At 56.0% G+C, this 12,827-nt stretch overlaps 6 protein-coding genes across 6 annotated transcripts; 3 read left to right on the top strand and 3 right to left on the bottom strand.

Annotated features, from left to right (window-relative positions):
- Positions 1–1,980: 1,980 nt before the first annotated feature.
- LMH87_004806 (uncharacterized protein) lies at positions 1,981–2,958 on the top strand (the record flags this gene model as incomplete). Its single annotated transcript, XM_056196080.1, has 3 exons — positions 1,981–2,250; positions 2,354–2,885; positions 2,942–2,958. 3 exons carry the CDS (start codon positions 1,981–1,983, stop codon positions 2,956–2,958), a joined length of 819 nt encoding a protein of 272 aa, XP_056049645.1.
- A 1,438-nt stretch (positions 2,959–4,396) lies between these two features.
- On the top strand, positions 4,397–5,020 carry LMH87_004805 (uncharacterized protein; the record flags this gene model as incomplete). Its single annotated transcript, XM_056196079.1, has 1 exon — positions 4,397–5,020. The coding sequence occupies one exon, from the start codon at positions 4,397–4,399 to the stop codon at positions 5,018–5,020; it is 624 nt and encodes a 207-aa protein (XP_056049644.1).
- Positions 5,021–5,257: 237 nt separating this feature from the next.
- Positions 5,258–5,851, bottom strand: LMH87_004804 (uncharacterized protein; the record flags this gene model as incomplete). The annotated part of the gene is made up of 1 exon (XM_056196078.1): positions 5,258–5,851. The coding sequence occupies one exon, from the start codon at positions 5,849–5,851 to the stop codon at positions 5,258–5,260; it is 594 nt and encodes a 197-aa protein (XP_056049643.1).
- Positions 5,852–8,581: 2,730 nt separating this feature from the next.
- LMH87_004803 (uncharacterized protein) lies at positions 8,582–10,036 on the top strand (the record flags this gene model as incomplete). Its single annotated transcript, XM_056196077.1, has 1 exon — positions 8,582–10,036. The coding sequence occupies one exon, from the start codon at positions 8,582–8,584 to the stop codon at positions 10,034–10,036; it is 1,455 nt and encodes a 484-aa protein (XP_056049642.1).
- Positions 10,037–10,167: 131 nt separating this feature from the next.
- Positions 10,168–10,764, bottom strand: LMH87_004802 (uncharacterized protein; the record flags this gene model as incomplete). Its single annotated transcript, XM_056196076.1, has 1 exon — positions 10,168–10,764. One exon carries the CDS (start codon positions 10,762–10,764, stop codon positions 10,168–10,170), a length of 597 nt encoding a protein of 198 aa, XP_056049641.1.
- A 754-nt stretch (positions 10,765–11,518) lies between these two features.
- Positions 11,519–12,430, bottom strand: LMH87_004801 (uncharacterized protein; the record flags this gene model as incomplete). The annotated part of the gene is made up of 2 exons (XM_056196075.1): positions 11,519–11,815; positions 11,873–12,430. The coding sequence occupies 2 exons, from the start codon at positions 12,428–12,430 to the stop codon at positions 11,519–11,521; spliced, it is 855 nt and encodes a 284-aa protein (XP_056049640.1).
- Between the last annotated feature and the right edge of the window lie 397 nt (positions 12,431–12,827).

The raw sequence follows: 12,827 nt of genomic DNA, 5'->3' as shown, positions 1-12,827 counted from the left end.
GAGCCCGGCTGGTTTCTATTCCTGGACGGTTACGGAGTGGTCCAAGTACAGGCAGCCGGAACGGGAACGAAGCAAGAAACGAGAAAAAGGGAACTGCAGCTGACAACTTGCAGCAATCACATCACATCAGGCTCTCAACGGCCAATGTCGAAAAGGTGTTGGGCCTGTGTGCCGATTGCTATTCGTAGCTACAAGGTGGCTTCACGCGAGGGAGCCGCCCACAGCCGTGTCTAGGACAGCTCTTCAGAGAAAGACGGGCTAAGCCATCGAGGTGTTGAATCGAGAGCCCTTTTTTAATAATCGAAATGTATTCCTCTCGGAAAAGAATCACCATGTACAACGTGGCCATCTCTTCCTTCTGCCCGTGTGTAAGAGTGTCGAATCTCTGCTGACGTGAGGGGTGCCGTCTTCCTTCCTTTCCCCACAATATGACGATGGCCCAGCCTCTGCGCGCGCGCCCAGGGATCGCTATAACTAACTGCTCCTTGTCTTAATCCAGCAGCTCGGCTCTATCGCGGCAGACCCAGAACGATGGGAGTGGGATGCGTGTGATGTGCACCAGGGGTCCAATCCTGCCCCCCGAAACGCAATGTTTCCGAGGATATATTATGTGATTTCTTTTTCTTTGTGTCTCTGGTGCTTGCTGTTATACCCTGGCCGGACTGTTTCATTGGCTCGTGGATGTGCGAGCGCGTTTTCTTTTTTTGTCTTGGACGAGAAAAAAAAAGGCAGCGCACCTCGGAGGGACGATTGGCCCTAGTTTTGGTTCTGAAACAACACGGGAAAAAGCAGATGCCTATTTCGTACCCTGAGTGTGCCCATCAGCTCTGGTGGCGGGGATGGGCAGAGGAAAATCTAGTCGAAACGAGACGGAGTGATAATCCCAAAAGTACATGTAAATATTGTCGGCATTTTATTTATTGAGTTGCTTCTTTCTACTGCCATCACAAGTACAAGTGGCAAAAACGGACAAAGAATCTCTGTTGAGAGCTCTTTGTTTGCCATCGGTCTGGTGACGTCGCAACTGTACATCACTACGACGTTGGCAAGCAAAAAGAGACTGGTTTTTTTTTTTTTTCGCCAAGCCCACGACAGCCCGTCTTGTATCTCTCAACTGCGTAACGGAGTACATTGGTTGATTGGCAACCCCGAGATGCCGGGAGCCGTTGTTTGGTTGGCCAGGCGTTGGTGGTTTGGCTAGCGACCTTATGACGACACTGGTGGTCCGGCAGTGGCCAACCAGCCTTGCAGGAAGACCCAGCAAAGATGGGATTCGGTAGGGCTAGCGGCGAAACAGTTCCCAAGAGTGACGTTACGGTCAGGGATGCAGGCCGAAAGGGTCCAGCAGGACCGGTTAGTGCGTGCAAGAATAGCATCAAAACGGGGGCGCCGCTCACAGCCACCCACACCACATCCTGACGGACTCGCACGACAGACCTCAAGACTCAAGACTCAACCCGCCACCACCTTCTTTTCCTGGGGCCTCTGCCCAAGACTGGCCCACCAGGTCACACTGCAACCTCGTAAAAAAAAGCGCCGATTCTGCTTGTTTTCGTCCGCGGGCCTTGTCTATTTTCAGACGGTACATGCTCCTATCGTATCGTCGCCGACTGTAGTCACCGTACCTCGCACCCTCGTCTTGCTCTCCTCTTCCGTCCCTGTCGCGCGTCTGTCTCTCGCTAGCTGCATCCCGCTTCGCCCCAACCATCCGGCGGCCTGCACATCTAGCGTCTGACAAAGGCCCGAACTGGGAACATAAATACATCCCGCAGCCTCCCCCTCCTGCACACCCTTCAGACCCTTTATTCCATCATCAGATCTCCCGGCTTTTAATTATTCCTCTTTCCACTAGGTTGATTCTCAACTAAGCCACTCGCTTCACTACAAACGCAAACGAACTACGCCTCACCGCGCTACTATATCAACCAAGGAACGCCACTCTTGGCCAATCGTTTGACAAACACCACGCACCCCGTCATCATGAAGACTACCGCCGCCGCCATTGTCCTCGCTGCTAGCCTCGCCGCCGCGGAGCCCCAGCACGCGCTGCCCTCGGGCGCCAAGATCAACTGCACTAAGCCCAATGCCACATACTGCATGGGCGGCGACATTATCCTGCGCTGCGACGCCAACGCCACCGGCACGCCTGGCCGCTGCTCCGACAACGTCTCCGGCTACCCTCCCGCCGGTGGCATCGCCGAGTGCTGGGAAAGCTCTCGCGACGCCGGCGACGCTGCCTGCCAGAAGAACGTGAGTTGACTCGCCCCGCCGTGCCGTTGTGCTCCCAATCTTGGGGAGCACAGAAACACACATCTAGCCGACAAGTCCGTCGTACTAACACCACTTTCCGCAGTGTGTCGTCTATGCCGAGAAGCCCTTCACCCTCTCCGCCGGCCAGTGCACCCCGTCGGCCACCCAGACCGGCCAGCCTACCAGCACCGGAAGCTCTACCGGCAGCTCTACCGTCCCTCCCACTTCGAACACGACCAGCACCGGAGGCAGCAGCTCTACCTCGAGCAGTGCTCCTCCTCCCGGCACTTCCTCCACTGGATCCCACACCTCGGAGAGCTCGTCTGCAACCCCGACGCCCACTCCCAGCAGCAGCAGCAGCACCAGCAGTGTCATCACCACTCTCTCTCCTCCTCCTCCCGGCACGTCCATCACCCCTACGCACAGTGGCAACGGGACCGTCACCATCCCCATCATCACTCAGTCGAGCAGTGGCACCATCACCGGCCCGCCGACCAGCGGTAGCACGACCAGCGGCGGCGGCGGCATCATCACCCTGACCACCACCGCTGGCCCCAAGCCCACCACCACCTCTCCTCCTGCCAACTCCAACAACGGCGTTGCCAACAACGCCATGGGCGGTCTCTTTGCCCTAGGTCTGGCTGTCGCTGCGCTGTTTTAAGCGTGCGCAAAACTGACGAATGCGATGAAGAAAACGATGTGCTTTGATTTGCGTGATTTGCGCTCTATTGGGATGATTTACTGTATAAAGGCGGTCTGTGCGACATGTTTGCTTTTGCTATTTAATGAGATTCCCGGAATGGTGTAGATATACTGACGAGCATGATGTCACAAAACTCATGAGATAATACTATGATTACTTTTTCAAAGAACTAAACTCTCCTCACTGCGTGCTGGTCAAGTAATGAAGCCAAAGTCGCCGTAGCCACAGACGGTATTGCCAGGACACATAGACACAGTACTTATAGACACAGTCTGGAGATTGCAGAGAAGATTTTGAAAAGCAACAATCATCTATGATTGATGTGCGAGACGAGGCGTATTATACTGAACAAGCTCACGCACACATAATGCTAGCGCGCGCTTTCATTGTGCACGCCGCAACTCCCCCCTGTCAAACTTTATCCGTCATCGATCCCCGTGGCTGCGCCACAAGCCAGGTACCGATCAAGGAACAAAAGCTGAGCGCACGCTCTAGCTTGCATGAACTGCGGTGGTTAAACTTTTGATGGATCGCTGGCTGCACAGATGGACATTCATTACACGGGCCTCCTTGCGGAAGCTCCATGCGTGCCCAGAAGAAACGCGTCAGCCTCGCACGGCCCTTGACGATGTGTCTTTGGCCGCTTTCTTGCGACGAGAGTTGGCTGAGCGCCTGCCGCTTTGCCGCCCGTCATCTCTAACCACCGAGTACAAGATCTCAACACTTTGTGAGGTGATGCGATGAAGGGTATAATTAAATGTTGGATACTTTTAATGAATCTTCAATTTCCGTGTAACTAACTAAGCTATATTTAAAAAAAAAAAAAAAAGGATGGTGGGTTGTTAGTGTACATTCTGGATGATTTTCGAAACATACTTGTTTCGAAACATGCAATATGCAAGCAATTTCTTCTAAAACCCGCCATGAGCTTGTTTGGAAAGCAGAAAAACAATGGCAGTCTATTTTCAGCAGGACCTGACCAAGATCCTGGCAGAACGTCTATTTGGAGGGGGGAGCCGATTCGCGCCCGGGCCCCCGCCCCCCGAATGTCCGTTCACAACGAAACCAAAACGCTTGTCCCGCCCTAACGACCAAGGAGGCCCAGCCAATCTCAGTTGCGGCTGGTTCATGCTTGATGCGCGAGGTGGAGCGATCCTGCTTCAGGTAGCAATTAGCGCCCGCTTCGACGTTGGTTTTCAGCAGGACTTTCTCTTCAGTCCTTGCCCCCCGTAGGTTCCGTAGACGGGGCGGACGGCCGCCGTGACGACACGGGGGGGCAGACCCGTCTAAGCGAGGAACCGAGGACGTGCAGAGCTAATTGATATAAGAGCTGCTTGATTCTCTAGCTACCTGCGTCTTCTTTGCTCCTGTTTTTCTTCTTGTTTGATTCCAATTATAACCAAGACGAAATAATATTAACATATTCCATTTAATACCACCACCATGAAGTTCAACGCCCTCGTCGCCGTCGCCGCCTTTGCCACGGCCACCCACGCCGCCGGCCAGGCCGTCGACGAGTCCGACTTTGCCGAGCTCGACGCCTTCCTCGCCAACATCAACACGGCGGCCGTCGCGGCCGCGCAGTCGTCCATCCAGGCCGGCGCGCAGCCCACCCCGGACGCCTCCACGCCCGCCTCCCCCGCCGAGTCGTCCCAGGCGGCCGCCCTCGCCGGCGCCGACGACGGCTTGCCCTCCGAGGCCGACATTGACAAGCTCATCGCCAGCGCCGCCGCGCAGTTTGGCTCCGCGGGCGCCGGCCTCCTCCCCACCGGCGCCGCCGCTGCCGCCGAGACGCAGGCCACGGCCCGCGACGCACAGGCCACGCCGAACCCTGCCGCTGTCGACGCCATCAAGGGCGCCATCGCGGCGGCCGTCGCCGTCAAGAACGTCGTTGCCAGCGCGTCGGGCGTTGCCACGGCCGCGGCGGCCGCGCCGACGGGCGGTCTGGTTGTGGATGGCGGCCGCAACAACGGCTCGGAGCCGAACCAGGTCTGGACGGCGGCGGCGCCTCGCCAGGCCATCAGCGGCCTGGCCGTTGCTGGCCTCGTTGCCGCCTACTTCCTGTAAAGGATACGGATCCTCCTGGAACATATTTCCTTCATCGCAATCGGTTTGCATAATAGAAACGAGGAGGCAAAGAGCCTTTAAAGAGTGAAGCCCCTGTTTATAATGGATTGGGGATATTTGGGCTTGTTCTTGATAGTCGGTGTATAGATACGAATAAAACACTTTGCTTATTATAGAAAAACAAAAGTCCACAATGCTCGCTTAAAGCCAGATGTACAATACAGGTGCAGTTCCACCTTAGAGTTGGTACTTCCACTTTGTTGAATTCATCACCCATAGCTGCGGCGCCTCGCCCTCACCGTCGTATACGTAGCTCTTGTACAGCGCATAGCGAAACAAAGCCTGCCTTAGCATCTGCTCGCTGACCTCGGGCCTGCCCAGCCGCTGCAGCATCACCGCGGCGCTCATGTCCCCGTCCTCTTCCTCCTCTCCGTCCGCCGGCTGCAGCTCCGTCTCGCTCTCCTCCGAGCCGCTCTCATCCGACGAAGAATCCGCCAGCGCAAGCCGCGACCGGGTTGCGCGTGTCCACGGCCGTTGTCGGCCGCCGAGCGCCGTGTACATGGCCCGCAGGAAGCTCCGGGGCAGCGGCAGCGCCTCGGGCACGCTGCAGTGGGGGGACCACATGGCGCGTGGGCGCGCGGGCAGGTCGTGCAACGTACCACAGAGTGTGGCCATGGCCGTGTCGGGGTCGAGAAAGGCGCGCAGCTGGCTAAAGGTGGGCGCGGCGAGGATGGCGTTGAACTGGCGGGACGTGAGGCGGGCGGACTTGCAGGCGGCGGGGGGGAGGTATCCGAGTATTTCGGTAAATATTTCGGCAGGGAGATTGTCCATGTTTATTTCTCGAGGGCTGATTTTGTGTCTTTTTCTTTGTTCAAACTCGGATTGTCGAGGTTATCTTTGGATCGTGCGGCGTGGTGTTCCAAGCTGGGGTAGGTGCTTGATCCGTGTAAGTGCCGAGAAGTGGCGTGAAGTGTAGCAAAGACTCAACGTCGAAAGTCAGAGATGACAGGAGATAATGCAGAAGAGAAACAAAAGAGCTTCACATTCATAATGCACCGAGACTGAATCTTGTGCCTCGTTTGGACGCTTCCGTTAACAAGTCTCCGAAAGCACCACGAACCGTCCGGGTTCTCAGCCTCATTGTCACTGCCCAAAAGGGTACTCGACGGCTAGCGGGCCTCAGCGATTGCTGGCCTCTTCTTCTCAGGGTCGCCGCAATAGAGACAGCCCGTCAGCCCTATTCCAACATCAGCCTGCCAAAGGGAGTATTTTAGCTCAATTACACAACTCGATCCACTGTGTCTTCTGCAGAAGTCCCGTTTCGATTTTAATGTCCATTTTGTGAAGATTCGGAAGATTGGGAAACTGAAGAGGCGCCGTGGTGGGAGACGAGCGATAGACGGCGCAGCAGGCTCAGTCAGCGCCCGGAGATCTCGCAACGCCGCCCCGGAGAGTTTTATTCGGACGACGAATGGCGTTGTCGTGGTGGTGTGGCGGGGGTGATCGTCTTGGTGCAGCGACGTTGGCACGCAAAATTGCTGCCCACGATTTGTGGAGTGGTGGCTGCTGGGAAGAACAGCTACCGACAAGTCTTGGAAAGAAGCTGTCTCAATCAAAAGTAGATCCAGGCTACTTTGGAGTACTAGTTATGGGTTTCAATGTCGTGTTCGAGTCTGTTGATGACGGAGGATGGAAAGTGTCCGGGCGACAAAGTGGCCAGAAAACAGAAGCTGGGCAACGACATTTCCAGCGTTGTAGAATAGCTGCGCAGATATTTTTGCGAGATTTCTATTCAATTCTCACGCGGAAGCTATCAATAAAGAGTCTAGCAGAATCCTTGTGTCATGTATGGTTTTTGGCCATTTTTGGGGGGAGGTTGTGTATTTCTGCACGTTTCCAAGTGCCAAAAGCATGGCTATGGCGATTGTACTGGTAGACCTAGCTGATACGTGATGTTAAGATCCTCATTCATCATGATGGCAAATATGGCTTTATATACGGCGACAGACGGTGTTTTTGTTGATGAGGCTCGTGGATACGCATTGCGAGCCTACATTGGCTGACTACAGGGTGGAAGCGACGTCTCATGGTTCAGGTGCACCGTTCAGAGTGAATATGCGCCTCATGCACCAGATGAGTGGATGATGTAGGATAAAGAAAGAGTCATGCCTGATTCTTTTATTCTTGTCGTTCCTGTTTCTGGGGGCGAAACTTTCCGGTGCATGCCGTATGGACGGTGCAGCACAGTATTCACGTGGACCGCGTGCATTACACGCCCTTGTTCCTTGGAATACCCACCAAAAAAGGTTAATCAGTAGGTAGCTGATGATTCGGATGTGCCAGAGCCCTGTCGGAGGTCCACACAAGCAACTCGCCTACCAGTACACAATGTCAGCGACGAAAGCTGGCGCTGACATTGTGTAGGCTTGCACCAGTCCAGCGCAAGGCTCGGAGGAACATGTTCCGTGCTACAGAGGCTGGGGAAAGCCGGGCCCGAAACACTTTCTCTCGTCCAATGTCACATTGCGAAAGGGGGCCAGCATCCAGCGGCGAGCGGTTCAAGTTTGCTTTTGGCTTGTCCCCAGATGCAGCGACACGGGGTGACGGGGAGAGATCGACACGGGCAGGCCTAGCGTCGTCACCACGTGCATCTTGGCACAGCTGCATACAACGACAGGCAGAGGCTGGGCTGGAGGGCGCAAACAAACATTGGAGCGACTGGGGGAGTTACGCGTCGTTGCGAGATGTGACGGCTTTTTGCTATAATTCGCTGGAATATGGATTTAAAATTTCACAACTGCAAAATCCACAACTAAATAGCCGATTCAACTTGCTTGGTGCTGACATGTAGTGACATGCTGTGGTGCGACGCCACGGAACCCCTCAGTTGCTCCCCGGTCAAAGCGTCCGTCCTTCCTCCACACCAAACGGACACCTTCTGTAGGTACCAAGTAAGTTAACTAACTAGGTACCTTGGACGACGCCAAAAGGAAGTGGCAGCTGAGGGTGGCGCCCTTGTCTGCCGTCTGCCTTGTCTTGTAGCTCCTCACCTTTCTTTGCTTGCTCATACAATGCATGCATGCATGCATCCATCCATCCTTGTTGCGGCCGCAGCCAGAAAACCATTTCTTGTACGACTTGTCCGCGGCAGCCTCATACCCCTTATTATTGCTTTATTCTAGCATTACTGGTACATTACCACCACTGCTCCGTACTCGCACCTACTGGTACAAACCCTCGAGACTACCTAATCAAATTCCAAGACATCCCGCCCGTGACGACCCCTCTTGCCTCTCTTCCTAGACTCTTTAAATCCTCCTGCGACACCTTTCCATTTCTTCATCTTCATCTTCCTCATCGACCCTGCCTCACCTACGCGCCTTTCCATCTCTCGAATATGTAAAGTACCAACCTGGCAAGGTCAAGCGACACCCGTTTGTGCGTTGGGCCCAACCCTGCATATTCCAGCCTTTACCTTTGCCCGGTTCACCCTCCACCACTCCCTTCTCCTGCGGGCGACTTTTGTGCAAACAAATCTTGCAACACCTTTGTGCTCTCAAGATGCCCTCCCAAAAGGCGCGAGCTGCCGCCGCTGCTGCTGCCGCCGCCGCACCTGCCGTGCGCTCCAAAGCCCATCGCGGGCCGTCCTCCCAAGGGCCAAGCTCTGACGGCCGCGCTCGCATCGCCATCCACATCACCAACCACTATGCCGCCAAGGTGTACACCACCGGCGCCCCCATCACCGGCGAGGCCGTCATCCGCGTCCCGCGCGACACGCATTTTCACCGCATCGCCATCCAGTTTGCCGGCATCGCCGCCACCCGCAACTACATGACGCCTGAGATCGACCAGGTCCTGCACCACTTCCTGCTCCTGGACATGCCCGTCCAAAAATCACACCCTTCGCTACTACCCGCCGACGGCATCCTCAGGGCCGGCCAGACATATGCGCTTCCGTTCCACTTTGTCGTGCCAGACGGCTTGCCCATCGGCTCGTGCAACCAGCGCTGCGAGCACCCCTCTGTGCGCGAGCACCACCTGCGTCTGCCGCCCACCATGCGGGCATGGGGCGACCGCGACGATGGCAGCCCGGACACGGCTCGGGTGCAGTACTGCATTTCCGTGTCGGTGCTGCAAAGAACCGTGTTTATGCCCGAGCCTGTATCGGTGCTGCGCGGCCATCGCGAAGTCAACATCCTGCCTGCCTACGCGGAAGATGCTCCCCTTGACGTTGAGCTTGGCGACAAAGGGGGAGAGTACAAGCTTGAAGCATCCAAGGTCCTGCGAAGGACGCTCGTATCACGGAAAGTGGGCACAGTGGCCGTGCAGGCGGCGCAGCCCGCTGCCATTGTCCTCTCCTCTGACGCCCGCGAAGCGTCCCCGGCCCGCATAGCGCTGAATCTCCGATTCGTCCCTGCTGATCGCATCTCCGGAGCCATATCTACTGGCAGTGAGGCATCGATGCCCGCAGTTCATTCAATCACAGCCAAGCTCGTCGCCAGAACCTACTACAACACCTCTCACATGGGCGCCTTTCCTGACCGCAATCGCGCCAGGCATGAGCTCAACTTTGGCGCGTCTCTGTACTACTCCGACACTAGCCGTGCCACGAATGTACCGTTTGCTTCTTCGGCCGACGGCTGGCAGCAGCAGAAAGAGAAGGACGAGGCACGGGCGTGGGAGACGACTCTGGACGCTGCTTTTCAGCTTCCCATCGACCACAGGAAGATATTGCTGCCGACTTTCCACAGCTGCTTGCTGTCGCGGACATATACGCTGCGTCTTGTCCTCTGCATCGGTCCGGGTCGCACCAGCGTTGCGCTTTCGTTGCCTCTGCAGATTGTTGTGCAAGCCGACGTGTCTGCCGTTCCACAGCATGTCCCGGACGGGGATGTCTCTGAGTGCGGAGAGATTGATGTCGCACTGCCCACGTACAAGGACCATCTCTTTGTCCAAAAGCGGTACGAGGAAGAGACTCACACCAGCATACCTCTTGGGGGCGGCATCCTCTTGTAATTCGGCGTTTCATGTTACCAGCATCTATACTATACGGTCCCGGCATCTTTACCTGTTTAGACCTCAATACCAATCCATGTACAATTCCATCTACATTACATTCTAAATCTTTATGCATGCTCTGGCAGCGTTTAGCTCTGCTTCTCCGCATCCGCCTTGGCCCGCTCCATAATCTCCCGAATCACATCCCCCTTGTACTCTGTGTACGGCCCGACGCCCTCGCCATTCGCCTTTGCCCTGCGCGACGCCTCACGCTTCACCTCGCCGTAACGGTCCCTGTCCTCTGGTGTTTTCCTCAGCCAGTCTCTGAGCATCCTGTGGCGCTTGCTCTCCAGCTCCAGCTCCCCGGGGCCGTACACGTGCAGGTTGACAAACATGGGGTCCCCATAGCGCGCGAGCATGCGGTGCTCGTACCACGGCGGCTCGCGGAAGAGGAAGTGGTAGCCCGCGGTCTCGAGGTGCGGCACGTACGACGACTCGTCGGCCGGGTCGGCGACGAGCAGGTCCATGTCGATGACGGGCTTGGAGGCGAGCCCGGGCACGCTCGTCGAGCCGACGTGGTGGATGGCGAGGAAGCTGGACGGCGGCAGGGCGGCGCGGATCGAGGCCGCGAGGGACGTGAATGTGGACGGCCACGAGGGGGAGGGGTCGACGACGTCGATGGTGTGGGGGACCTTGCGCTGGGATACCCATTCTTGGTGCTCGAACGCCTTGATGCCTTTTTCCATGGTGGGTGGTGTGTGTGTGTGTGTGTGTGTGTGTTGAGAGAGATGATCGTGTGCTTGGGAGTTTGGCGATGACAGCAAAAAGGTGGCAGCCTTGTGTGCCGTGAGATGGTGAGATCGGCCGAGGCTGAAATAAGCAGGTACTAAGTTGGGCTCCACAACTCGGCAACTTTCTTGCCAAAACAATGAGTCAAAGCCGTGGTTTTAACTATACAGCTCGAAGCAAAAATTACAATGAATGTATTTTATCACTAGATGCTCTAGGATCGGCCGTCGCAGCCTCGGCACTCGCCTGGCTGGCCACCAACACTGCTTCGTTTGGGTCTTGTGTTGGTGCCATTGCTCCACCACAAACACCTTCGTCAACAACATCTATGAGACAATCGGAAGTGAAGCCTGCTGCTGGACGAGAAGTGGGAGCCACCTGAGCATTCCATCGCCAAATGACCCATATAGCTGTGCAGTGTTGGCATAACAGCAGGTGCGGCCGCTGGGATTATATCTGATGGCGCGCCGCTTCGATGGCGGGGAGCGTGGTCATCGGCGGCGGCGTCGGCACCATGGACGGCCAAAGAATAGCTCAGGGCCAAGAACCACGCCTTCTGGCGTGATAAGGCCCTGGAAGATTGCATCTCCATCATGCCTCGCCGAAAATGAGCGGGCACTCGGGCGATACTCCATGGACCGTTATTGTCCGGTTGCACGTATCATCACAGAAGCCGTCACGTAGAGCAACCAGTCAGGTTCATTGCCATTGTTAACCTGGTTCAACGGCCTCCACCTGCACAACACGATGCATAATTCCACCTTCCGTGATGGTCAAGACCAATGCGCTAAGCTGGTTCCCATAAACACACCCCGTGTCAAGTCCGACGGAGTATTTGCGCACTTGGAGTCCCCGCCGGGCGTCATGCCCAAAAATGACTGTCCTTCTCTGCGATTCCTCGAGGTCTTCCTGCGCACGCTCCCAGTCCGCAGCCCAGCCATCTTCGCCTGCGTCTTCAGAAGCCCTGAAGATGCCATTCTCTGTAACGAGGCTGCGCAGATGCATGACCTCGTGGGGGTCTTGCTGGTCAAGCGGCACCCCTGGGACGAGGCCAGCGTGCACGACGATGATGTTGGCTAGAGGCGAGCTGTGATGCTGCGACAGCTTGATCCGCAGAATCAATGGCAACGACGCAAGCCATTGCAGCTGAGCAGCCGAGAGCGCCGCTGCTGTGTTGATTGTTGTTTCGCTGTGCGGGCTGGGTTTGTGTGCGCTGGCTGAATCCAGAGGTGCTCCCGGAGTGGCGAGTTCAGAGAGCCAAGTGCCGTCCCTGAACCTTGCTATGCCGGCGGCGTCGAGAACTGCATTGTCGTGATTGCCACGCACCGCGGAGGCGCCAAGTTCCATCCCCAGTTCGACAACTCCCGAGTTGTCGGTGCCTTTATTGACCACGTCACCTACGAGCACAAGATGATCACCGCTCGCCCGGTCAAATTTGACCTTTTCGAGGAGCCTCTCCAGAGGCTCCTTCATGCCGTGCACATCGCCTACGAAAATGAGACGCTTTGCTGCGCCCGACGACCCAGAGGACGATGGCGATGGGAGCTGCGGAGTTAGGTCATCGAGAAACTTGCTGATGGGAAATACCTTGCTCTTGGGCTCCGCTGATTCCGCTGCAGACATGCTCTATCGGTCGGTAGTTGAGACAACTAAACTGTTGAGGTCTGGGCGGCTGACCTGGCCGGGCTGGGCTTTTTGGTGATTACGAAAACAGGACGACTTGACAGAGTTGAGTTGGATGAGCTGCTATGACGAAGGCACCAAAACAAGAAGGGCGCTAGATTGGGGCTAGGCCCCGGGAGTAATGAACTTGGTCAAGCAGAAAGCCGACAGCTAGTTACTGTTGCTGATAATATGGCAACATACCGCCATATATACAATACAGTCTGCACAAATATCGTATTGTAGCAACCAATACAATATAGGATTAATATATAAAAGTGCGGCAAAACTGTTCTTCTTATAAGTTTATCGCGTTGGGCATAGACCCATTCTACAGTGGGGAACACAAAACAGGTGC

This window comes from Akanthomyces muscarius, chromosome 2, assembly GCF_028009165.1.
Source record: "Akanthomyces muscarius strain Ve6 chromosome 2, whole genome shotgun sequence".
NCBI lineage: Eukaryota > Fungi > Ascomycota > Sordariomycetes > Hypocreales > Cordycipitaceae > Akanthomyces > Akanthomyces muscarius.
This window is presented reverse-complemented; position numbering and strand designations above follow the sequence as displayed.